The sequence below is a fragment of the Pecten maximus genome, chromosome 3 (assembly GCF_902652985.1).
Source record: "Pecten maximus chromosome 3, xPecMax1.1, whole genome shotgun sequence".
NCBI classification, from domain to species: Eukaryota; Metazoa; Mollusca; class Bivalvia; order Pectinida; family Pectinidae; genus Pecten; species Pecten maximus.
Window position 1 is genome coordinate 17,217,213 of NC_047017.1, and position 27,788 is coordinate 17,245,000.

Genomic DNA, 27,788 nt, shown 5'->3' on the forward strand with positions numbered 1-27,788 from the left:
GGTGGGACTATATGAGTCACCTCACCTGAGGAGTGGGACTATATGAGTAACTCGCCTCACGTGAGGATTGGGACAATATGAGTCACTCACCTCACCTGAGGGGTGGGACTAAACGAGTCACTCACCTCACCTGAGGAATGGGACTATAACGAGTCACCTCATCTGAGGAGTGGGACTATATGAGTCACCTCACCTGAGGAGTGGGACTATATGAGTCACCTCACCTGAGGAGTGGGACTATACGAGCCACTCACCTCACCTGAAGAGTGGGACTATATGAGTCACTCACCTCACCTGAAGAGTGGGACTATACGAGTCACTCACTTTACCTGATGAGTGGGACTATATGAGTCACTCACCTGAGGAGTGGGACTATATGAGTCACTCACCTCACCTGAGGAGTAGGACTATACGAGTAATTCACCTCATCTCACCTGAAGAGTTGGACTATATGAGTCACCTCGCCTGAAGAGTTGGACTGTATGAGTCACTCACCTGAGGAGTGGGACGATATGAGTCACTCACCTCGCCTCACCAATCATCTTTGGCTCTTTCACTGGCCATTGTCCTTGTTGACGCACTACTCCATCCAATCTTTGAAAGTTCCTGGGTGGTACTCCTCCTTTGTGTTGATTTTGGCCGGTTTACTTCTCATTCCTTCTGGGTGCCATGCCGATGGAGTGGTGCTAATCCTAGTGTTATTCATCCTTAGTATATGACCAATCCACTTCCATTCCCTGTGTTTTTTCTTTTATGTAGCTCATTTGACATCATATGCCTGGCCATCTTATTCCCAGGAAGCTGTCTTGGGCTTCGATTCTGGCAGGTGACATGCTTTTTATTCATTTATTTATTTTTGTCTCGCTGGTGTTTTTTTTTCCTTGTTTCACTTCCAAATGAAAGCACTGACAAGACCTGCTCGTATACGTATAGGAGGTCTTATTCCTCCTGGTTACATTGGTGGATATTACGACCTCGTTACATGACAGTCTGTCAAAAGTTTCCTGTCGTGTTAACCTGTAATATTATTGAAGTATGACAAGACCAAGCTGTTAAAGATTTTCACCATGTAAAATTTTTGGAGATTTGTCTCAGCCTCCTGAAATTAGAATAGAGCTTTTACTTTTCCCAATCTGTTTGTTATGTCTTCGCCATATCCTCCTTTGATATCACCACTCCCCATGTACATGTTTCTACATATTCTATGTCTTGAGTATTAAACTTAATTGGATCTCTAATGACTGAGTTGATCCTCATCCCTTTGATTTTCTTGGTATCGATCATGAAGCCAACGCGACTTGCATTATCATGTCATCATTGTGTCTCCTTGGGTATCTTGAAATTTAAGGAAGAGTAACGAAATATCGTTAGCAAAGTCTAGACCTTCCAGTTTTGTGATGAAATTCCATCTTGATCCTATTGGTTCTCTTTCTGTTGCTATATTTCATTATCTAGACATTGTACATTCACCCTGTCGTTACCAGAAACCCGTCCGGATCATTCACCATTTTCTAACACTGCACATTCTAAGTTCTCAAAGAAGTTTCACAGTTCTGATCAGCTTGTCTGGGTTGCCATATACCTCGATGATAGACATGTCTATGAATGGAATCAAACACCTTCACAAAATCAACAAAATTGACAAACACTGTGTGTTCGACTTGGTACCATGTTCTTTGATGTTACACAGCATGAGTAGTTGTTCAGGCGTACTCGTCTTCTAAAGCCAGCTTGTTCCTCACGTAATTTATTTTCCATCCCATCTTGTATCCTATGCATCACTTCTCTAGAGAATACTTTACATGGAACAGATAAAATTGTGATACCTCTGTAATTACACCGATCTATCACCTTTCATTGGAATATTCACGATCAGGTCTTTACTCATTTGGTACACTTTCTTCATTCAAGCTTTTCCAGATATCGTATTGTTTCTGTGTCTGCTTTTATCTATGGATCAACTCCTCCGGCTTTTTAGGTCACCTGAGACAAAGTCTAGTCTCAGGTGACCTATTCTAATCCCCTTTTGTCCGTCGTCGTGCGTCGTGCGTCGTCCGTCGTGCGTCGTCCGTCCGTAAACAATTTACATTTTCGACTTCTTCTCCAAAACCTCTAAACCAAATTCCATGTAATTTGGCAGGAAGCTTCTATGTCTAAAGGTCAACCAAAATTGTAAATTATATGGTCCCCACCCCCCAGGGGCCTGAGGGGCGGGGCTAAAAAGGGTCAAATTGACTAAAACTTCAAAAATCTTCTTCTCTACTCTCAGATATGGTGGAATCAAACACTCTTCATAGATGGAAGGGTCTTAAGGTGCTTTACCAAAATTGTAAATTTCATGACCCAGGGGTCTCACGTTTGCCCCTGGGGAGGGGGTAAACTTTACTATAGTTTATATAGGGAAATCACATTTTTGACTTTTATTTGTTTGATTTGTATTGGAATTCATTCTAATTTGGTAAACATTGTCAGCATGGGATGACAGTTTGATGGCATGCACATGTTGGCCCTGACTGACCCCCAGGGGCTGATGGGTAGGGCTAAAAAGGGCCAAATTGACTGAAATTAAAAAAAATCTTCTTCTCAAGACCAAAATAAGGTGAAATCAAATACTCTTTATAGTTGGAAGGGTCTTAAGGTGCTTTACTAAAATTGTGAATTTCATGACCCTGGGGTCTCAAGTTTGCCCCTGGGGAGGGGGTAAACTTTACTATAGTTTATATAGGGAAATCACGTTTTTGAATGTTTTGTTTGATTTCTATTGGAATTCATTCTAATTTGGTTAACATTATCAGCTTGGGATGGCAGTTTGATGGTATGCACATGTTGGCCCTGACTGACCCTTAGGGGCTAATGGGCGGGGCTAAAAAGGGTCAAATTGACTGAAATTTCAAAAATCTTCTTTACAGACCGAAATAAGATAGAATCAAATACTGTTTATAGATGGAAGGGTCTTAAGGCGCTTTACTAAAATTGTGAATTTCATGACCCTGGGGTCACACATTTACCCCTGGGGAGGGGGTAAATTTTACTATAGTTTATATAGGGAAATCACGTTTTTGAATGATTTGTTTGATTTCTATTGGAATTCATCCTAACTTGGTAAACATTTTCAGCATGGGATGAAAGTTTGATAATATGCACATGTTGGCCCTGACTGACCCCCAGGGGCTGATGGGCGGGGCTAAAAAGGGCCAAATTGACTGAAATTTAAAAATCTTCTTCTCAAGACCAAAATAAGGTGCAATCAAATACTCTTTATAGTTGGAAGGGTCTTAAGGTGCTTTACTATAATTGTGAATTTCATGACCCTGGGGTCTCACGTTTGCCCCTGGGGAGGGGGTAAACTTTACTAAAGTTTATATAGGGAAATCACATTTTTTATTATAATTTGTTTGAATTCTATTGGAATTCATTCTAACTTGGTTAACATTATCACCTTGTGAAGGCAGTTTGATGGTATACACATGTTTGCCCTGACTGACCCCCAGGGGCTAATGGGCGGGGCTAAAAAGGGCCAAATTGACTGAAATTTAAAAAATCTTCTTCTCAAGACGGAAATAAGTTGGAATCAAATACTCTTTGTAGTTGGAAGCATCTTAAAGTGCTTTACTAAAATTTTGAATTTCATGACCCTGGGGTCTCAAGTTTGCCCCTGGGGAGGGGGTAAACTTTACTATAGTTTATATAGGGAAATCACGTTTTTGAATGATTTGTTTGATTTCTATTGGAATTCATTCTAATTTGGTTAACATTATCAGCTTGGGATGGCAGTTTGATGGTATGCACATGTTGGCCCTGACTGACCCTTAGGGGCTAATGGGCGGGGCTAAAAAGGGTCAAATTGACTGAAATTTCAAAAATCTTCTTTACAGACCGAAATAAGATAGAATCAAATACTGTTTATAGATGGAAGGGTGTTAAGGCGCTTTACTAAAATTGTGAATTTCATGACCCTGGGGTCACACATTTACCCCTGGGGAGGGGGTAAATTTTACTATAGTTTATATAGGGAAATCACGTTTTTGAATGATTTGTTTGATTTCTATTGGAATTCATCCTAACTTGGTAAACATTTTCAGCATGGGATGAAAGTTTGATAATATGCACATGTTGGCCCTGACTGACCCCTAGGGGCTTATGGGCGGGGCCAAAAATGGTCAATTTAATTAACTGAAATATTTCAAATCTCAGGTGACCGTTAAGGCCCATGGGCCTCTTGTCTATTCTTTAGTTTCTTCATACCCTTGGCACTTTCTACCTTCCTTCCAGTATCGGCCTCATCTACTTCGCCTTCTCACATCCAATTTCTAGTGGTTGGTGGGCTCTGGACAATTTGGTTTTTGTTCAAATTACTCTTTCTACCCTTTAATTTATCTTGGCTGCTCTGGATCTTGCCCAAATAGTCCTTTATTGAGGTTGTCATATCTCTCATTACTAGAACTCGAGATACTTCAGAATTAATTTTGAACCAGCTGGTCCCACATTGACGAAACTTTGTGGTTGTTCTTTAGCTTGCAGTGAGAATTAAAATATGTACTCTAAAATGGACAAATCCTGTAAGGCGTCAGGATTGAAGCTTTATTGAAGAGGCTCTCTCTACATGCCAAAACTCATTTTCGATTTATCCTTTGAATCTGTTTGTCAGATCTACGTTATTATTGCAAAATTCCTACCTTGATAATGTTTCTTCATGTTCTTCATTGTGCATGACATAGGTTTTGATTAACCAAAGATATAGTAAATATACCTGCATCACAGTGCAGTCTAATTTTTAAAGCATTGCAACATCACGGCTAAGTCATAGGTCAAGTAAGTGCAGTATTAATGCGCAATCATGTACAGGACAACATTTAAACTGTTAGATGCATCTTGGTGATACATGCTATTGAAAAAAAATCGTCATCACCCACTCTGTCTTGCATTGTCAAGGTAAAAAGGTACCAAGCTAAATACCTCTCCGCTATGGAAGCGAAACACACACCCTGAACTCTTGACAGAAATGTACACGGCCTTCCTCTGGCGCTGCCTTAGATGACAATACAAACAAGGACGTCCTGGTCGAGGTAAAAATAACTTTGCAGAGAATCCCAAATGATGTCTGTACAGTGTGCTTGGAACCAGACCAACAGAACAATGTGCATTGCTCTAAAAAGACGCCTGCAAGCGTGACGGCAAGGCAGACGCTGACCCAGAATACCTACACATTTTTATACTAGTACCATCATCAGCAGACCGCATTAGCTGGCGGTCTACCGCCAGAACCGGAATCAGAGAAGCAGAAACTACAGTTAGCACATGACTACTTACTCACACAAACGCGTTTCACTTGCAGCAACTGTGGCAGGTCTTGCCAATCTAGAATTGGACTTTTCTGCCACTGCAGATGCTGCAAACGTGCGACTCCGACAACAGATTGATTTCAGGCACAACGATTATAGAAATGCTTCCCCCATGTCTTTGACATCACTATACCGTATGGTGGTCCTATTACAAGAGTTTTTACAGTTTTGGGCTCAGATAAACAATAGACAATTGAAAGTAGCTGTTAAAAGGAGGGAGACGAGGGACAACAATTCAACACACGCCGAGCATGTATTATTGATGTTGTGTTAATAACTGTCAAAGCCAATCAAAAAGTGAAATTCAAGGAATTGTGAATGTTAGCTGAAACAACAGCAGTAAAAATGTCAAACTCACAAATACCAACATGAGAATATTGATTAAAATAGATTTTTTTTGTAATTTTGCACGGCTTGGTTGCTACAGATGTCATCTGTGATAAAGTCATATGCATTTTGCATATTTTCAGACCCACATCAATAGTTGGGCAAGATTTCATAGGAATCAGATAAGGAAAAATGTTTTAAAAACTTTAATTCTATTTTAGCATCACGTGGCACTTCACCCGTGCATGAGCAATCCTATGCGACACCTCCAAAGTGTTAAGTCATGTGATCATTGACGTACAAGGCTGAAAAGAAAGTCTCATGTGTTAACTGTGGATGATCGACCAAAAATAATATTTGATAGAAACTAAAACGTGACTGTAATACTTATCTATTGACAAGACCTTTGACCTAAATGTCAATCATTTACGATACTTTGCATAAGCAATCTGTGAAACAAATATGAAGGCCCATAAAAGAGAAAGAGAAATGCACGGAAGCTAAAGCAAGACCTTAATTCTGTTTTAGTAACGGATCACATTACCTTTGAAACATTTTGACTTTCAATGCTAATATATTCCATGATCAAGGTCACTGCTTCTCTAAATAAAATTTAGGAGACAATTGATTATTTGAAATGTCAAGGTTAACCACTTAGTGTTAATTATGTCAATTATTTGAAAATGAGTTCTTGATCTTTCACAGCCAAAATCCAAACCAGCAAACCATATCCATTGATGTTTTGTAAGTTGTTATTTTATTTGAAATGTCAAGGTTAACCACTTAGTGTTAATTATGTCAATTATTTGAAAATGAGTTCTTGATCTTTCATAGCCGAAATCCCAACCAGCAAACCATATCCATTAATGTTTTGTAAGTTGTATTTTGTTTTGAAGAAGGGGGATGGATAAGGTGCCTAACTACATGGAGATAACGGAAGGAAGATTGAATAGGAATTTGTGTAATCAACAAACGTTTGTTGTACATCACCGAATTTCGACACAATTATTGTAAATATAAGTTAACAAATAATTACAAACCATAATCACCACCTGCTCACTTTATCTGTGGACAAGTTGTTGAAAATGAAATAAATATTCCCTGTCAAATCACCTCAATTTCACCAATAAAAATGAATATTAACAAATGAGAAGATGGCAGCTGTAGATTTGGGTCAGTGGAACAACGGCATCAGACAGCAACACAACCCGAGGCTGGACGTAACACAAGCATTGTAAGCTCGAACTCAAATGTGATCCTCACCTTTCCTTTCCTTTACCGACTCGAGTTATTATCGACTTCAATATGCCCCAAGGTTATAATTATAGCCAGTACAGACAAGGTTAGATTTCCTGCAATAATATGAATATTGCTTTGGTCTTATCCATCTTTGTGTTTCTAGCCCTGAGATAAGTTTGATATTCAAAACATCTGAGATGTTTTTTGTGTCTGCATCTCGAACGTAAATTGGGTTTATATGTTCTAAAGTACGCGAGTCTTCTTCGCGTTATTTGCCCTCTTTATCGTTCTGTTCTAATATTGTTCAAGGCACTTTTACTAGGTTTGCACTTGTGTTTTTTATGTATGTTTTTAGTTTAAATATATATATATTTATATATTATAAGCCCAAAATAAAATGAAATTCAAATATTTTCTTAGTTGTCTCCCTTGTAAATGACGTATTTGCTGTGTATGGAAATGTCAGGTGAAGTTGTCATTTGACATATCAACAAGAGGTCAATTTCTAATCTAAGCTCCATAGGAAAAGTCAAATACTTTCTTAGATTGTAAAATGAACTGGAACTGTAAAATTCCAGTGTGAATGTCTGTCAGCATTCTGATTTGTTAGATAATATACATAACTTCGGACATAACTTTCAGAAAAAAACAGTTCTTCAACACTGAATTTAGAGAAATAATGCATACAAAGTCTATTGCGTCCTATAGTATAGCCAGTCAGCGTACTAAAATCAACTGTTAGCCAATGTTACTCGAGAGAAAGATATATATGCTGTATAACGATAACAACAGAACAAAATCTAAGATGGATGTCTATTTTCTAAACTTGATTGCTGATCTATCCCCTATATGCAAAATTAACGAGAGGGAACAAGAGGAACCTTTTAGAAGATTCTAAGAAATAATGCCATCAAATGCTAACTTTACAAATGCAAATCGTCTGCCTGTCGACCATGTTGGGTTTCCGACGAGTCTAAAAATGCAATATACAATTACAGGGATCATTGTCAAAAGTGAATCAGATGGCAGTAAGATCATGCAATAAAGCAACGTTTCATCACAGACGAGACATGAAAAATACCTATATTCTTTTATGATTTTACCAAATCGAAAAGTTCATGTTTCGAAAAGGGAAATGTTATCAATACTTAAAAGAATCACTGTTGAAAAAAATCTATATTATGTGAAGTCCTAGTATTGAGTGCACAGGAAACACAGGCACTTTATTATATTGAGTAATGTCCAATAACGGGAATGTCTGGCTCACAATATAAAAAAATGGAACTGGGTCAAAAAATTCCCTTGCCGTAAAATATTCCATTTAAAAGCCAGATCTTAATATTAGGATATACGATTATTTTCATATATCATGCATCGATAATGAAACGAATGTTTCCTTTGATATTAAAGGACTACTAATTAGAAACTAATTACCTGGAAATGTGAGTGAAATTAGATATGATTAGACTTCTATCGGTGACCTACTGACACAGAATCAGGTGGAAACCGAGATGGCAGACCCCCAACTAGGTCAGATTACGATGCCTTTGTTGTGTTACATGGTTGTCAGATGTGTCCATATCAAGACATTGGCAGGGGTTGACTCTCGACATGTCGTGGAGAAATGAAACCTTAGCTATTAACGTGCCTGCATTAACAATGCTACTACCACCTCGGTGCTAGACAGCCTCTAGTGTAAAGTATATCGATCACGCTGTCGTGTACCTCGGCCACGAAGTGCAGTAGCATTTTTGCTGAAGGGTAGAAAACGTAACATCACACAGAGCTAATTAGACTGACTTTATGAGGTTTCTCGGGCACTTTAACAATACACATTAATTATAGTGACAGACAGTGTGAAATATTGTTTCTTGTGACTTCCTGGTGTAATGACTGTAAAAAGACGAACATTGTTAATATCCAAGAGAAAACCTACATCCATCCATCCATCCATCCATCCAACATGCAGGTGACTTTCAAATGATTGCAGTGAATATACTTATTAGGTACTGACATGCAATCATTTGGATAAATTAAATTATGAACAGTTTTCACTCACATCCAGCAATTAGTCATCCCCAATACTGATTTTAAAAAAACTGGCGATGAAGAATTCTTTACTCTGCTTTCACATTGCTTTAACATTGTTTCTGAAGTTTCAACAAACTAAATGAAACTTGTTCTTGTATTTCTTATTTCGTTAAAGAAGTGAAGCTTCATTGTTATTTCTAAAGCATTGCTAACACAGTTTTAAGACATAGTGTTGCAAAGATGAAAATGTATAAAGTATTTCCAAGGCTAAGATTACCGATGATACTCTAACGAATAATTATACATGCCTTAAAGTAGTAAACGATTACTATAATTCCTCCAAGGTTTATCCCATGTGCAGTACAGTTGTTTTTTTCTTAATCTAGAAGTGGTGGCTATATGTTCAATGTTTTTGCTCATGAAAATGTGAAACAGATGCGATTTTTTTTCACATCATATTTCATGATGTATGCAATGAAAAAATGTACAATACAATGCATTCGAATTGTGATTGAGTTCGAAATATACACATATACTTCATGGTCTTTTGAAATGCAGTATGGGAGCTTACTGAAAATTAAAAAAAAAATATTGAATTACTTCGCCTTCTAGACTGGCATTTCTTTTGAGCTATTTCGAGTTTTGTTTTGGTCGCCTCCAGCCATCATCGCATCTGATTTGTGCAATATACTGGTGATTCATTGCTCTACTCAATCTAGCTTTCAAATTGTTTTAAAAAGTGTTGATATTTTAAGTGTCTTTGTACAATAATTTTCTGGTGTCCGCTTTTCAGGTAAGACTGTGTAAGTAATTCACTGCAATTTAAAATATCATTCTCAAACTGATTTGCCAAATAATGAATAAAATATTTGTTCGATGATCCAATTTAGCTAGTCATACTGTCACCTTAAACATTGAAATTTACTTTCGTCTCACTTTATTCCTGGTATATCATATCTGGTAACATACCATAAGCACATACTTTTCCATCACAATCCATTAGAGCCTACAAGTTTTGCGACTGTCAACCTGCTGTCACCATTAAATGACAGTTTTGTGTCAATATGACCTAAAACAAAGCGAAACCGAGACAAGCTGTTAACATGAAGGTTCAGAATATGACATTTCAGAACCTGCTGTTGAAGCTAATGATTAATTGTAATACATTTCTCCTGGAATGTTTTAAGGGGTCGCGAGTGTACATGATCCAGGTTATTGCCCGCGATGCTTCGGGGTTCAAAGTTCTCAGGGTAGATATCTTTATGCAATAAAATGTTCGGCTAAAGTGATGATTTATAAAAAAAAAATTGCCGTTACAGGTGTGATTCGGGACAACAGAAAAGCTATTAGATTCAGCACATACCAATGTTGACTTTGATAGAGAATATATAATTTGTATAATTTTTATAATATGTTTTTATTATTTCAATAAGGTCTATATTTCCGTTTTACATGGAGTGTCAACTTAAACTTTTCTATTTGTTATTCTCATAACTTCTAGTAATTACAGTATAATAGTACTATCACAACAAGGAAAACTACAGTATACTCTCAATCAAAAGGCTATATTTTTTCAACAAACTATGATCTTTTATCCGTATTGTTGTTTCTCGTAATCCTTAATGTCACAGTTATGATTCAATGTTCACAAATAAATCGAACTGTTCTGATTGACACAAGACCTTTGTTTTCTAAAAGTTTTGTTGTTTCAACATAACATAAAAATAGCGCCGTCGCTCGGTTACGTACATAAATGCGTAATAATTGTTCAAAGGAACGTTAAATAAACATCACAATTGTTACTTTTGAATTATATTTATTAATAGACAATAAAATAGAACTATTGTTGATGTAATAGAGCCATAACACAAAATTCCTACATTTTCATATTTTCCAGTTTATTTGTAAAACGCTCCATTTTCTTTTTGTGTTGTGGCTCCATAACACGAATAATACTTTAAAGGTATTCTTTGAATAAATAACAGTGTACATATATCATTACATAATCCCTCTTCTATATTACAATACATTGATAGAACGTTGTGTGGTGTAGTGGTGTAGGCTGCAGGTATTTCTGTCCAGGCGATTAGGTGCCGTAAATTCAAAGCCCGATCAGGGGCACGAGCCATAAAAGGGTATTTCTTCGTCATTTGGGTTGCTATATATATATATATTTACATGTTCCATTCTCAGTACACATGTACCAGGTATCACAATCCATGTTCACTGCACCTAAATATCACAAATTAAAATGACTGAATTGTTGTGTAACTTTCCGCCGTAAAGAAGAGTCAAGTGCCTTGTTTGGTCCCCTTTATATGTTATCCCGACTTTCACATGGAACTTGTATCACAGTTACATTGCTGACAAAAACTTCTGGCCTGAAAAATAAAATGGTTCAAATTTTTAAAATGTGGAGGTAAGTATGTAACTGTTTGTCATTCCAATGAATCAACCATGATTCATTCTAGACATTGATACGAACAATCTGAATTTAAATGTAACTTTCTTTCATTTACTTATTTATCAAAGACGTAACTATGATTACCTGTCATAGTCTCCGGTTTGATGAAATCATTCATTGCCGTTGTTTGGTAATTGTTACCTATAAATAAAAAATGATAATTAGTATTTTCATCATCCTCAGGTTAAAAAAATCAATATATCCGCCTCATCACTTCAGTTATTGTTAAACATCTCGATTTGTCAGATAACTTATCTCCAGAGTTGTTAGATGTTTTAAAATAAGATATGGTGTTATACTAGTAAAAGTTCTAGACAATAAATCCAGAGTTGTCAACGGTTTCAGTATCCCATCTATATCTTATTCTCAGCTTTACTGAAATGTGCTGACCGTGATTGTGGACGACACATTTAATTCACTGGAATAGCGACATGATTCAGGAGTTACACATGAGCTTGACGCTATTTTGAAATCCAATATTGAACATTATGACATTTATTGTATATGGGGATACTGCAACTCTCCATCCAGATCTTAAGATTTCTTTTGAACAGTTTTAGTTTCCGCTTTCATCTCAGTATATCAGAACTTTAGGCAATAGCATCACTGACGAGTCCTAGGAGCACGAAACAGTTTTATGGTATACCTTAAGGCTCTACAGTATCTAACCCCCAATTTGTATAGAAATGTATTATTATCTTGGGTGTCTTTTGTTCCATCCTTGTAGACTGTTATACTTACGTCCGGAGTTGTCCGTGTGGAAAAGATGTGTCGAGGCGATCTCCTTGCTTACTTTCTTGTTCATATCACTCATCGTCCGAAGTTGAGCATCAGTAAATCTACAACGCGTTTCCCAAATGAGACAACCTTTACATTAATATCTACATAGATATACTTGTACATTATCATATATCATTTCATATATAAATGCTATAGACTGCAAATCATGAAAGTTTTTTGGCTTCATTTCATTTACACGGGTTAGTTCCCATGTCATTTCTAGGTTTCATACCTTCAGAATTTATTTACGGATATTGATAAACAGTAATAAAATTACTAAGAAATCTTACATAGTCTTCACAGACAGGTAGCTTACCTGTAATTAGCTTTAGTTTGAAATTATATACATATAGTAACCTGGCTAACCCCAACACGAAACCTGTAGTACATCAAACATATACTAGAACTGACCTTCTATCCGGGAGAGGTTTGAAGTCTGCCTTCATCACGGATGTCCTCATCACATGTTCGGGCTGTGGATTGGTGTAGGCTGCTCGTGCCATCAGACTTTCATTGTTGCTTACCATTTTGGGATCAGCAGCTTTAAGATCTTGTGTGTTTTCACTAATAGTCAGAGATGTAAACTTAACAGGAGCTACATTCTCCGTTTTGCCAGCAGGTTTAAGACCTTGGTCATTCTTCTTTTCACCTAGATATTTTATCTGTGTTTCCGTTGTAAAGTCCGTTGGGTTGTAACCCACCACAAAGTGTGTACTTTTGCCATCACTTAGTCTCGATTTCGTTTGTGTGTTCTTTTGAAGGCGTCTTCCAGTGGCATGGCCGCCTGTCATGAATGTACCTATGAAGTTGTTCTGCAATGGATAATTAAAAGACTAATATACTAATTGTACTTTTGAATAAGGTGACTCATTATCATCAACCTACGATGACCAGATTTGCCATTAGAAAACAACCAAGAAACGATTTTCGTCATATTTCCTAAAAGTACAAGACTAGAATAAAGCAATTAGGACGTCATTGGTTTATGGTTTGTTTTTTGATGTTATGACAAAAAACTGTTGCCCTTTAACTCCTTGTCACTTCGAATCTTGCACTTAGTCTGAAATTTCTCTACTTTGAGATTTACTCTCTCATCTTTATCTCATGAGAATTGACCCCTTAACTATGGGTTATTGTGATTGGTCCCACTTTTGTATCTTGTCTACGTCCATCGGTTTACTTAATCTGTAAGGATCCCGTACAATGTCGAGAGTGGATTAATATGCCTCGTGTCAGCACTAACCTTTGCTTCCGATTGCATCTTGTTGAGGCCTGGGTACGGAAGTGCATCGTCAGGTGTAAGGTAATCATAACTAACTCCAGCATCTGCTAGCTGTCCCGCACCCTTGAAGCCTGGAGGAGGGCGCTGGTAGTCTGTGTGGGCCACTGTAACAAACAGGTTCTTTAGTCAGGTTCAAATCTTGTTCAAACAATGAAGGGCGAAAATAACCAATGAGGAACGAAAATGTGGATGTGATAAAAAAAATCTTGGAATCTTAAAATTCAAGTATTTTGACTCGGCGTGGAAGTGACGAGGTTTTGGGTTTAATAACAAGCAAACAAAGAAAAGCCTAAGCTAAGAAGGTACATGAGACATAATTATAAAATGTAGTTTCACGAACAAGATTTCTTTTTTATATGCAAAGTGCTTGTACGGAGTTACATAATGATGAATCAGTTTTGCCGTTTTGTCGTAGTTATAGGCAACCACACCTTGGAAGGTGCCAATGACGTGTTTCCATGAAAATTAAATATAAGAATCACATTTTATGCGTGAAAATGATACAACGTTTTAACAGAAGAATTGGAAAACATTTTATAATCGTCGTGCTCATGTGCTATTCCAGCAACAAGTTTAGGTAAATTGATAGAAAATTACATTTGCCATTAGTTATGTTTTGTTATCTTGTTATTAAAATTAACTTATTTTTAAAACAATTTTATTTTCCCATGCAGATTGGCATTCAGTTGGACCAGTATTAAAATCTAATCATTATACAAGTTTCTTTTACCATTATGTCCTTGGCCGGGATTTGTTTCTTTTACAATTACCCAGATGGTTGTGTAGTCCCCATATTAGGTCAGGTCGGCAGTAGCGCCCAAATGACATGAGCATTATGGGTATTGTACTTACGAGACCGCTGTCTGTCCTGGGCGTGTCTGTTGAGGTCCCAACTCATAATGATATTATCATGATCTCTCTTATCCAAATTAACCTCCATTAAGGTTTTCCCTTCTTTATTCTGAAGTAAAAACAACATAAACCATATCATGATTCATCATAATATTGTTAGTACCAAACATATAACCTTTGACACGATGTAGATTACATATAAAAACGGCCTTAGATACTAAAGTGTATCTTACTTTAAACATGGCCTTTGATATTAAAGTGTTCGTATCTTAACATATAAAAAACGGCCTTGAATACTTAAGTGTATATTATTCATCATATAAAAACGACCTTAGATAATAAAAGTGTATCTAACTTAACATATAAATACGACTAACAACATAAATTTTTACATTACAACACATCGCACAACACGTCAAATATTTGTGTTATTAAAAACAAAAAGAAAGATTAGTACCCTATAAGGCTGTGCAGGCTGGTAACTGTAATCCACGTTGTTACTGGTACTACCAAATGCCGAGTATGCGGGATCGTTTTGTAAAATCTGTGAAAATAAATAGAGGCGAATATATAAAACTCCAAGGGTAAGTATTGTTTCATTAACAAAAATTATTTCAAACGCTGCGTTAGCAGTACTTTTACAGCAGAAATCATAGTTCTGACGTCAAAAAGCAATTTCAATTTAGGATCAAAATATTTATTTATGGGAAGAAGTAAAAGAAAACAAAGGAGTTGTTATCTACAGTGGTGTTTTTTTGTTTTGTTTTTGTTGTTTTTTTGTTTGTTTTTTTTTGTTTGTTTTTTTTTTGTATTTTTTTTTTCTTTTCTGTTTTTTTAGTTCTCTTAAATATGATGTTTGATAAAAATGTCTGGATCTTGTAGTTACATTGCCTGCAGCCTTTGTTGGGGTCTGTTGAGGTGGTCCTCTCTTTGCCATGGCCGCTAGAGCATAGTCCTTCCCATACATACTGTGTACTGTTGATGGGTCATGTCCAAACTGGAAAATCATTTAATCAGAAATCTCTAGAAAAAACACTACAGGCATGATACGGGCTAGTGATTATTAATCAATTACTTCAATGTCATCATATATACTAGAAACCTCTAGTAACAAAAATTTGGAAAAAACGAATTTAAGGTTCCGTAATCACCATATTTTTTTCATAATACATTAAACATAATCAATAACGGTAAACTTGGAAAATTAAAAGTTACCATACTTTAATTTTGACCAATACGATGCCATCATCGCGCTTTTCAACGTAGCCCGGAACAATTCAAGTCCGCAATACAATAAACCAATATACTTACTGACAGATTTTCACAGTAATGTAAACAGGTAGTTTATGTGTAGTACCAAAGTACACAAGGTATCCATTATCATTGTTTTATGGTTCTTACCTTAAAATGAGCAGATGTCTGGTAGTCTTTGCCGTCCGCAGCACCTGAAAACATGGTGTACATATTTCAGGATCATACAGTGTCTTCTAATAATGGTTTATGTAAAGCAACTGTGCTTATGTCATTAACAGTATGTGTTTCCAAGCACGGAGTCATATTCCCTAGTTTGAAGTCTAGAATATATGAAAACCTGAATAATTTATCACGATTTCCCAGGAGAAAGTCTGTTTTACTTTCAAATCAATAATAGCAATTTAAATATATTGTCTAGAAATCTAAAAGAGCGTTGCACCACGCTTAGTTTGTTTTATAATGGATTCCAGGCATATAATGTAGCATTAGCTGAAGACAACATGGACTTTGACGCCATTATCTAGCGCATAATATCAATTTCAGCATACAACTAAAGACAGCAGGGACAATGTCATCATAATCCGTCACTGTTTATACAATTATGCATTTAACATATTTGTAAAGACAACATATTTAACAAATATATAGACAACAGGGACTATGACGTCACAAGCTAACACTGTAGCTGGCATACCCTTAAAGACAACAGGAACGGTGACATCTCTAGCGTACGCTGCGAGGTGGCTGGTCCTCGTGTTGTCATCAGGAAGAGTTACTCCTCGTCCTGATGGCGGGACCTCGACACCACTGAGCTCTGCTTGTTCTCTGGCTTTGCTATCAACAACAATAACAACAAAAACATAACTAATGGAATTTTATCCTACCTTTAGGGTGTGACAAAGAAGTCTCCAATCCGAGGGGTGAAGGGTTAAATATCAAGAGGGAGCGATTATTGTTCTCCAAGATTATTATTATATTTATGCAGGGTCCAGTTATTTAAAAGATTTTTTTTGTAATGAATAATAAAATTAGTAAAACACGATGTTGACGTTACGTGATTGAATTGTTGCCTTCATTATACTGATGTTGTGACATCATTGCATTGTTGCAAGCACGTGCTATCTGTCATGTCCTATGGGTTGACAGAGAAATTACACCCTAAAGGGAGACAGAGAAACCTCTTACAGGTAAAACGGGAGACAAATATGTGAATGATATGAGAAACGGTTATAAAACCACCAATATATATTTAGAACAACAGTAAAAGTAGTCCATAACTATTCCAAAAACAACAGAGAATTAAAAAACGAGGGGAAATGTTGGCAAAATATATATTTGAATTGAGACCCTTGAACACATAAACAGGGAGTAAAAAACCATGTGATTCGGAAGCGTAAGCGTCTTGTGGTCTTTTGCCACCCGTCATGCAGAACAAGGCTACCGACCACCAATATCGATTTCCGTTTTGAACAATAGTGAAGGTAGTTGATAACCATTTTAAGCAACAGTAAAATAGTCGATAATCGCTTGTGGTTGGAAATCTGTGTAACGTCGACCCAAATATCACTTACTATTTTGTAAAAGACAACGTGAACTACTAAACAGAGAAACCAGCAGTATATATTTGCATTGAGACCCTTGAACACATGTACAGGGAGGAAAAGCCATGTGTTTCAGAAGGGTAAACGTCTTATGGTCTTTTGTCACCCGTCATGCAGAGCAAGGCTACCAACCACCAATATCGATTTCCGTTTTGAAACCATCAGTCTGATCAATGTTGAAAACAACAACAATAATAAAAATCCACCTTTAAACATGATACATTGAATCCCCAATAACGAAGAAAATATCACCATGCATGCGACATAAGACTCTTTGATAATATTTTGAGCGTAATTTAAAGTATTGCACTTCATAAGGAAATTTAAGATTATTCAAAATTTGCCGAAAACATAGTGAAGCACAATGAGGTCCAAGCAAAAATGTATTTTGGTAGGAGGCAGTATTTAGGGAAAAAAATCCTTTGTAAACATAAATCTATTGCCAAATTGACGTCATGTTCATAAAATTCTGGGATACTTCAACACTAATCTGATCAAATAAAATAGATATATCCACTTTATTTACAATAACAGCCTTTCACGAACATCTGTACCTGGGGAATCTCGAGTAGAGGAATTAGAAGGAAACATGGCTGACAAAGAAATCATATAGAATCTTCTCCCATGAGTGAGGTTCGGTGATATAATGAGGTCAACGTTTGCTGAGATCAATGCTAGCTTGACAAAGCTCATCGTCATCTAAGTGTTTATACTTACTCAGCAGCTTTGAGGGCACGCGCAGCTGTCTCCGCCGGGGGTAATGTCCGCGGTCCAAACTCGTCGTTTACTGTCGTATCATAGTTACCCTCTGTAAGAAAACTGACCACACTCAGACACCTGACCACAATTATACGCTGATTATGATTATAGATGTTAACTACCTAAGTCTAACACCATTAGTGTGATGTAGTGGAAACCAGATGACAGTCAATATCTAGCTGAATTGATAGTCTTTAATTTCAACATTTGGTCAATGAATGACCAAAAATACTAAAATTGTCTCAAACATGTTAGTTAACATAACAAGTGTTAAACAATTATCATAATCTAACCCATCCTGGAAACTCAAACTTCTAAGGGTTACGACCACTTTCTCTCTGGACGTAACAACTAGAGTATCGAGGATGACTCTAACTGGACCACATTATGTAAATTATTGTGACATTTTACAAAATTGTAACATAAGTTTGAGTTCCTCTAATGTCTTACTGATTCCATTGTAGTCCCCGTATCTAAACACGTGAGATGTCCGGCCGAGGTCCTTCATGGCTTTGCTGACCTGTGCCGTGGCCTGGTCTTCTGCGGAAAATGCGAGAGAGGGAACTTTGTTGGCCTCTCCCACTCCAAACACACGTTGGCTCTCACTGAATATGCTACAGACAGAAAATATAGTTAATTATGAAATGCAATGTAAACAACATGTATTGATAATGGAATGAAAATATTATATTTTATTATTATATTATCAAACATGTAAAATACTCGATTTTGGATATTTGGACAATAATTCGCCACCATAGAATGCCTATAGAAGAAGGTTTTGGTTACTAAGAGGTGACCTTTATAGACAGTTGTTGGTCGCTAAGGGGCGACATTTACAGATAGGTGTTGGTCGCGAAGAATTGACCTTTATAGATAGGTGTTGGTCGCTAAGAGGTGACCTTTATAGACAAGTGTTAGTAGAGAAGAGATGAACTTTTTGCAAAGGTGTTAGTCACTTAGCGGAGAACTTTATGGACAAGTGTTGGTCGCTAGAAGGTGTCCTCTATAGACAGGTGTTGGAAGTGAAGAGGTAAACTATTGCAAAGGTGTTGGGCACTAAGCGGTGAATTTTATAGACAGATGCTGGTCGCTAAGAGAGGGATTTTATAGGCAGACATTGGCAGCGAAGAGGGAAATGTATGTTTTATTATACAGCAACAAAGAGGTGGCCAGTATAGGCAGGGATTGAAGACGTGCATTGTTGATAACTGTTGGTCATCAAAATGTGGTCTAAATAGACATTGCTGGGTTAGTAAGGGCTTTTCTATACCGACATATTCTTTCTTCCAAAATTCTTATGCAATGACAGTTTTCAATGGTCAGGTTTCTGTGATTACGGGTGTGGATATATGTGATGAAACGAACTCACAATTTTCTATGACTAGGAGGCAACCAATGTGTATGTAACTTATAGTTACCTGGGGTTATCACTACCAAAAGTGATATTGGTTCCGCGATGTCGCTTAAAGCGTGACTGGTCTATGGGTAGCTGCATCTTAGAGGTGTTCAGCCTGGGAAACATCGCTGATTCTGCTGCTGACTTCTCTAGCTTTAATTAAAGAGAAATAAACGCCATGACATCATATCATAAATATATGGCCTCTATTGATGTTCAGATTCAAATAATATTTTATTGAACGAGATCTGATCTTGGTTTTATAGCCGTCATTAAATTTGAAATGTCACCATTTTTCCTAAACCAATTCTTCACACATAATTTGTAGCTCTGCTAAGAATATGGAACCTTTCTAAGGCGGAACAATGCATCTTTGATTTGACTTTTATGCTAAGTCAAACGTGTTTCACTTAAAAAAAGAATGCATTGAGAACATCCTTAACTTAGATTGTGAAATCATAGTTAACACAATAGATACCTTCCAGTGCTTTCAATTGAGTCTTTAAAGATAAAAAAATCGCTCAAAAATTGCCAAAGGTCAAAAGACACCTCTTTATCACAATATGATGCGTTTCTATGGCTTTCTGGTATTTATAAAAAATATCTTACTATGCAGTTATTATTAACACTGCGATTTTTGAATTAAAAAATGATTATTGAATGTTCGTTCCGTATATGACTTATTTGATTGCCCATTAACATTGTATAGCACATTTTTTTCGCTAATATGATTACGTCATAATATCATACAGTTTATGTGTTTTCGCTTTGAGTCCATCAATGTCATTAGCCTATGACCTTTGACCTATGGCATTACTATGAAATACAATGTTTTTCACTTCCCCATTACATTTCTTGTGAATTGTTGGTATAACCTATTTTAAGTGGATCAAACATTGAATGCAATTTGAAATGAACAATTATTTACTGAGAAAAATTATTAAAAAACAAAACTATAACTCAAAATCTAAAAGGCATAAAACAATCAAAATATAGCTTATCATAGAGACCCTTGATACAGCACAGGTACAATGCTCGACCAGGTGTTCTGGAAGAGCTAGCGCCTTCTAAGATATGTCATGAAGCCATTGTCTTCCTTTCGCGATTAAGACGGCATTGTCCTATCGTACCTACCCCGGGATTGTAATTAGAAGCGTATTCGGAATCCTCCATTTTCCTACTGGTCATATATCTAGGCGCCATGTCCTGAAAGCAGAAGACACAATTTCCTATTTCATACCAATTGTTTCAACTGTCTTTCGACCTTGTGGTCGTGAATAAATGAGTCAGTGTTTGGGATATTGAGGATATCTAACAGTGTCTTCAGTAATACCAAATATATTTCACTTAGTGCGCAGTGAAAGATATCAAAAATTTGCCCCCACTCGTGAAATAGTTGGTATTACTGAAGAAAATGCTAGATATTCTGTTTTTTACACTTTTAAAGCAAAATGTATCGGGTCAGCTTTTAATTTCCCTATTGTCGTATGTAAGCATTGTTTTGATAGATTAAATCGTAAAAAGCGATATTTACACTAGTGAAATATATCACTTTAACAGAAGTTTCACTGGTAAAAATTGTTTCTATAATATAGTGATAACATTTCAGGTACAATGGTTGCTTAAAACAGAACATCTGAGGTAAAAATAGCAGTGATCACTAATGGTAATATATTGGGAATGACAGTGATTACCAATGGTAATACATGGGGAATAACAGTCATTAAAAATGGTAATATATAGGGAATAACAGTGATTACCAATGGTAATATATTGGGAATAAAAGTGATTACCAATGGTAATATATGGGGAATAGTAGTGACTACTAATGGTAATATATGGGGTATAACAGTGATCACCAATGGTAATATATGGGGAATAACAGTGTTTATCAAATATATGGGGAATAACAATGATTACCAATGGTAATATATAGGGAATAACAGTGATTACCAATGGTAATATATGGGGAATAACAATGATTACCAATGGTAATATATGGGGAATAACAGTGATTACCAATGGTGATATATGGGGTATAACAGTGATTACCAATGGTAATATATGGGGAATAACAGTGATTACCAATGGTAATATATGGGGAATAACAGTGATTACCAATGGTAATATATGGGGAACATCAATAAACAAAGAGAAAGTAATGCAAATAACAGCTTTTATGATAAAAACGGAATTTTTATTTCACTACATATACAGTAGTACTTACCGGCCAGTTGATTTCTTTGCTGCTCACCACCATATCCGTCTGAAACGCAGGAAAAGAGAAACATATATTGCAGGTTGATTCACATATTCACTCGAATGCTGATTATCTTTAGCCAGCCTGCATTATAAAGGTCAGTGTCCTAAGGATGGTATGCATTCATATTATGTGTGTTGATTTAATATTTAATCAGCTTGTGTTTAGCGCTTTAGTTGGACAGTAGCATTGTTTCTTTTGCATTGATTTCCTTCAGCGCAAATCCATACCATGGCATGTCTAAGTTTGGGAAGAGGCATGGTTGATACTTCGTGGAAACCTTATCACATAGCCAGCCGTGCATGGATTATTAGTTGATTGTGATATGGATAATATCTAATTCTTCATTAACGTTAATTGGATTAAAGTCTTTGGTTGTAGAAGAATGGAGGAATAAACCTATTTACAACGTCTGTGCTACTTTTGGTGTTTTTTTGTGTTTTTTTTAGACGGAGCTTAAACCTAGCAATCCTAACATTGTTAGAATATCTTAAACGTTTCCATCAGGTGAAGCACCTTTACCTGATGGAAAAGTTTTCGAACACTGTGGTAACAATTATTACATAGAGGGTTTGTACAAATGACATGCATTTATATACATATAAAGTATAGTCCATATGCATTTTGTTACGTATACGGTATATTCATTATGCATTTAGTATATTCTCTATGCATTAAATTACGTATAAAGCATATCCTTTACCAGGAATATGAAAATGTATCACAGAGATAACTTTTAGGGCTCATTAGTGATGCAATGGGCTAAAAGTAAGGACTTCCAGGAGGGAGTTGGGGAAATAAAAAGGAATCACGTGATGAAATAGATAATGGGATCACAGGCGCTTGCATAGAAACTATCACTTTCGATTTTTTTTTTATATGACAGCGGTATGTGTAATGTGTAATAGGGCCCTATTACACATTACACATACCGCTGTCATATAAAAAAATCGAAAGTGATAGTTTCTATGCAAGCGCCTGTGAATGGGATGAGGTGCAGTTTAACCCATTTGTTATTTTGCGATAAAATTCAAAATTCAGAATCAGTGTCACCATTCGTAAGAACGTAAACGTGGCGTATATGATAGCGGCAAACCTCGGGGACATAAATTTCACTAGCAAGACTTACCACCCAGCAATCTCAAAGGATTGTACGCACAAGTGAATAGTCTAACTATTTTACATAGTCATTAACTGGAGAGAAGTCCATCATTAACCCCTAATACATTCAACTTTTGATTTTGGGACTAAAATATTTGAGTCCTGCTTTTTCTGAAGTCACTATATCTTTAAGTTTGGGACTCCTCAACATTTTAGAAATGGTTCTAACTTTCTAGATTCGCCTGAAAACAATTCCTATACAAAAGTCTGCTCGTAAATGATCTTATAACACCCTATTTATTTTGAATACCAGATTCGCCCACATTGTTTTACATACAGTGGCTGTAGTTTGGTGAGAGAGCTACATAGTCTCTTTTCTCCGAAGAGTAACTAGATTGTTGCTATAGTCGACATCGAGTGTTTACCTTGCTGTATGGCTTTTCTTGGAAGTCGACCTTGGTAGTACTGTCTTGGTAAGTTTTGACATCTACTGCGGCTCCGCTGTCGTTACCCATCTCAAAGTGATGTGTCAACTGAAAAACAAAATGTAGATTCGGCACGTATAAGTATATACTTATATAGTCTACCTAATTTGTCTTAATTCTATAAAAATCGCCATGATATTAACCACCTTTGGGTAGACACTTACTGGTTTTTTTAGTCGAACACATGTCTTAGTGGGAATATATGTCACTGCTCTTCAGGATGAATTTAATACATTGTATATTAATCTATTTCACGACTGATGTGGACAACAAATGTGTTAACAGCAATGGCGGATTTGTACTGCAGCAGATTATGTTCTTTGGGTGGTGCTTGAGACCACAATGTATTGTCGTCTGAAGTTCCACAATCTTACCTGGCCTTTCTGTTCCTGGTTGTTGCTCGGGTCCGGAATGGCTCCCTGGAAAAAAATAAACGACATAGATCAGTTGACATTGATCTCATAATGGTGCGTTCTTCATCGATGTATAAACATGCACATCCACTACGAATCATTACTAAAGCCATATAATTCAGATATTGCATTACAGTTGTCTTTTTTTTCAGTTGTGAGTAGAAATGATGTTTGCGTACCAGTGTGAAACAGTAGCAATTTTTGTAAAATTATGTGACACTATGATTATATACACGTAATACTGGTACCAAGTTGAAAAGAACATCATGATATAAAATGAATTGACTTTTATTTGTAAATACAGGATGTGGTAATATTTTACGTTTAGAAAAGTAACGTTAGTACAATTTCATTCGTTTACATAGCATTGCATCTATTTTATAATCACCCTCGAAATTCCAGGCTTACGTTCACATACGATATCTGTACCTAATCGAGTACACAACCCTTGGATTCCGAAATTATCCTATAACTATATACCACAGTTTTGGTTTGGTTATGGTTTGGTTTATTTTGTTTAACGTCCTATTAACAGCCAAGGTCATTTAAGGACGTGCCAGGTCTTGGAGGTGGAGGAAAGCCGAAGTACTCGGAGAAAAACCACCGGCCTACGGTCAGTACCAGGCACCTACCCCACGTAGGTTTCGAACTCGCAACCCAGAGGTGGAGGGCTAGTGATAAAGTGTCGGGACACCTTGATCACTCGGCCACCGCGACCCCCTATACCACAGGTGCGTCGCGTACCATTACAATGACTGCGTTTTAGGTTGTAACGCTTTAATATGACAATGATATCATTGTTATCATGTAGAGTCAGGTAACTAAAGGATGGTACAAAAGGCACACAAGATATTAACACTTCCTAATAGAAATAAGAGCTGGATCATATAGTGCTTTTACGACCAGACCTTCCAACAGACTGTTGGCATACCTATGGGAACAAACTGTGCCTCTTTGTTGGCCGACTTGGTTTTGCTTCCAAACGAAGCTGATTATATTGAAGAGCTTATCAGAAGAGGTCACAGAGACCTTGCAAAGTCTATCGATTTAACCTATAGGTATATGGACGGCGTGCCATCTTTGAATAACAAAAAGCTGTATTGAACATGACAATCGAATATATTCTGTAGAACTTGAATCCATGGACACTACAGACTCTTCAACATCAGAGGCTTGCCTCGGTCACCACTTGCAACGTTACCAAACAGGGACGGCTTACAACAAACTTGTATGATAAGTGTGATGATTTAAACTTCTCAATTGTTAATACTCCATTCCTAGATGGTAGCATCCCTGCTTCCCCTACCTACGTTGTTTACATGTCCCAGTTGAATCAATATTCAATGACTAATTCCCATTATCCGGATTTCCGTGACAGATATCGACTATTCAATTGCCTTGTGCGATAATGTGAAGTCAGACGATTTGATGCTAGTTGACATATACTATTGGTCCCATTGTCACTACCCCTGTCCTCACTTTGAGAATGTAACTTAACCAAAAATTGACGTAGATTTGTATGATGGGTGTCGTCGATGAAGAGCAGTAGGCGTCAATTTAAGTCTCCCCCTCCTCCCCCTTAGATATCAAACTTATCAACATATATTTATCTTAATATAGAGATACCTTACAATACCTCAGTCTTATGTTAAAGATTACTCAATATGTTTAATAATATACGTGTATCTTATTTATCTCACATACTTTTATGAAATACCGGATCGGCATTACTCCCGAACAATTCCTGCTGGAGCTGGAAAATTATTCCCTAAACTCCAACCCTTGCGGGATAATTAGTGTCTGAATGGGTTTCTGTCTCTCTATTTGACAGTTTTGGAGAAACCAAAAATTAGACCGCAAAAACACCACTGCTTGCGATCTATGAGGTAACTAATGTGAAAAATGCAATATTGTTTTCGTCTTCTTCTTGGGCAACATTGAAGAGACCAAAACTGGTCTGTATCTCCCATTGCAGCACTTATGTAATTATATCACCTTCCTTTCCTGCTTACCAAGTCTGTTTATATTTTCACTACGATTGGTTTCTTCGGCCATTTGGTTTGGTTTTGTATGTCCTATCAACAGCATTTTTTATAGTATCTATTTAACGCTATTGCGACCCTGCAGCCTTCCAGCTGACGAAAAAAAAGTGTGAAATTGAGTGGAAGGGGTATAGTATGAAGTAAAAAGAGAGAATGGAGTATGGTAGCTTAGAACTAATATTGACTTTATAGTGCTATCTCACTGAATCATACTGACGAAGATGTTCAGCAGGACACCCCATCCGGTCACACTATACTGACAAAGGGCAAACCAGCCGTACCACTCCCAAAAATGTTGAGCGCTCAGCATGCGGACACGTGTACTTATATGACCCTAGCTGTTTTGATGATGAAACGAAACAAAAAAACCTTGAATAAATGTGGAATTTGCTTGCCATATCCCACTGAAAATCTTGAATTATATGTATATATAACCTTTTATTTCAACTGATTGCTTTCTTCTATGTTCAATTTATTGTCGTGTCTAGACTAAAAAGAATCACAATAACCCCTACACGTTGACATGTCCAGGTAAGCATAACAGTAAAGATAAAATAGTATCATTTTTATGTTTTATAACAATGTTATTCGTCTCGTGTCACTTGAAAGTCGGGGTTTCTGAACAACTTGTTAATAAAAAACTGTTTTTGCTGTGTTTTCTTTTGTAAGAGTATAGGTACATGGTACTCGGTCTTGTGGTGTTGGAAATTGACCAAGTACATGCTTTACTTTGTTGAAGACGAGCAAACAATGCCACGTTGAAAACTGTAACACCTTGTGTTAGTTTTGTCCCTTTGAATGAGACTAATGAACATTTATTGTGACACGTAGTGTTTGCTCGGGCGTCTTCGTGTGGGGCGCATTTTTGTCAATGTGTGAAAAACTTAATTAACACAGTGCTTACCTCAAATCATTGAAGAGCAATAAGAATGGTAATACTTTTACAGTATACATGTATATGTAATCAATTTCTTAGTATCTAAACATCCCAATTTGAATGGTAAAGTATGCAAGCCTCTGTCAATCTGTGGGATATCTTCCCTTGGACGAGAGTGACACATTGTCAATCGGATGGTTTCATAATGTGTAGATTTCGGGTCAATGAGGTCATAATTGAGTAACAATTATCTAACACCAGGGATATGCATGCATGGTGTAACCGGCATATCTGCTGTCCTTGATTAAAATCATATATACACATATAAGTTCATCTGTGGGAGGCTGGTTTAAGAGTTAAACAAAATTAGTGTAGACGTTGTTGTTTTAATTGGAAGAACCCCCCCCCCCCCACCCCCCACCCCCCACAACCACAACCACAACCACCAACCATCAACTCCATTATATTGATTCCCACAAATCCTATTTAACAGTGTTTTATGATTAGTAACAGTAACAGTATAGGTATGTTTGTCGACTGGGAGTATATTTTCTTTCTTTAATTACGTCCCTGAATGTAGTTTATATCCTATATCTCTCATTTCGTTATGTAAATTAGTTTACATTGATGTAACAGTCCTTGTGGCTAATATTACTCGATATAATAATCAAACATGCTGATGATACTTACGGAAAATCCGTGTCGTAACTGGTGCCATAATTGACAGCTTTCAATTTGTCGTCAGTATAATTATATTCCCCAGGTTTCAGAACACAACTCTTGGACAGGCGACTCCTGATTTCCTCCACTTGGAGGTTCCGAATCGGACCGTAAATACGCCGTTTTCTTTCCACTGTGGACTCCATATTTCAAGTTCAGATAAAAAAACCTTTTCCAGTAGAAAATATAGTACTTTAAAATAACTCTAATCCCGTTTTGTATGTCTCGTTATAAGACAATGCTAAAAACCGTATATAGATTTAACAAACGTGTACATAATTAATCTGTTAATCTAATCTCATTGTTGAAGGTTGTCCCTGACGACCGGTTAGCCTAATCTCCAGTCAGATTGTTCATTTGCTTAAACTGTTAATCCACGTTAGTTTTTCTTGTCGTGCAAATAAAAAAAAGATTTAACATGGAACTGAAGGTAAACATTGTGTATAGACTATATATTATACACTTTGAGAGCTTTATAATATCTTTAACAAACACTTTTACGATCACTCGATTTTGTTTTTACCTCTCTGAGTTACCTTAAATGTTTAAATGTACATATA

General features: G+C 36.7%; 1 protein-coding gene across 1 annotated transcript; it reads right to left on the bottom strand.

Annotated features, from left to right (window-relative positions):
• Positions 1-10,609: 10,609 nt before the first annotated feature.
• LOC117322620 lies at positions 10,610-27,500 on the bottom strand. The gene is made up of 19 exons (XM_033877558.1): positions 27,199-27,500; positions 24,510-24,564; positions 23,551-23,595; positions 23,117-23,224; positions 21,558-21,596; positions 20,465-20,536; positions 19,353-19,483; positions 18,382-18,545; positions 17,890-17,980; positions 16,266-16,405; positions 15,719-15,762; positions 15,204-15,314; positions 14,775-14,861; positions 14,318-14,426; positions 13,427-13,569; positions 12,595-12,995; positions 12,145-12,242; positions 11,488-11,544; positions 10,610-11,320 (listed from the first exon to the last, which is right to left on the bottom strand). The coding sequence occupies exons 1-19, from the start codon at positions 27,372-27,374 to the stop codon at positions 11,295-11,297; spliced, it is 2,097 nt and encodes a 698-aa protein (XP_033733449.1). The 5' UTR covers positions 27,375-27,500; the 3' UTR covers positions 10,610-11,294.
• Between the last annotated feature and the right edge of the window lie 288 nt (positions 27,501-27,788).

Coding starts and splice junctions, on each gene's coding strand:
- LOC117322620 (XM_033877558.1), bottom strand. CDS start 27,374: ATGGAGTCCACAGTGGAAAGAAAACGGCGTATTTACGGTCCGATTCGG. Junction 17,981..18,381: donor CGGGGACTACAATGGAATCA/GTAAGACATTAG, acceptor GTTTTCTTACAG/AGGGTAACTATGATACGACA. Junction 12,996..13,426: donor AGATGCAATCGGAAGCAAAG/GTTAGTGCTGAC, acceptor TATCCATTGCAG/AACAACTTCATAGGTACATT.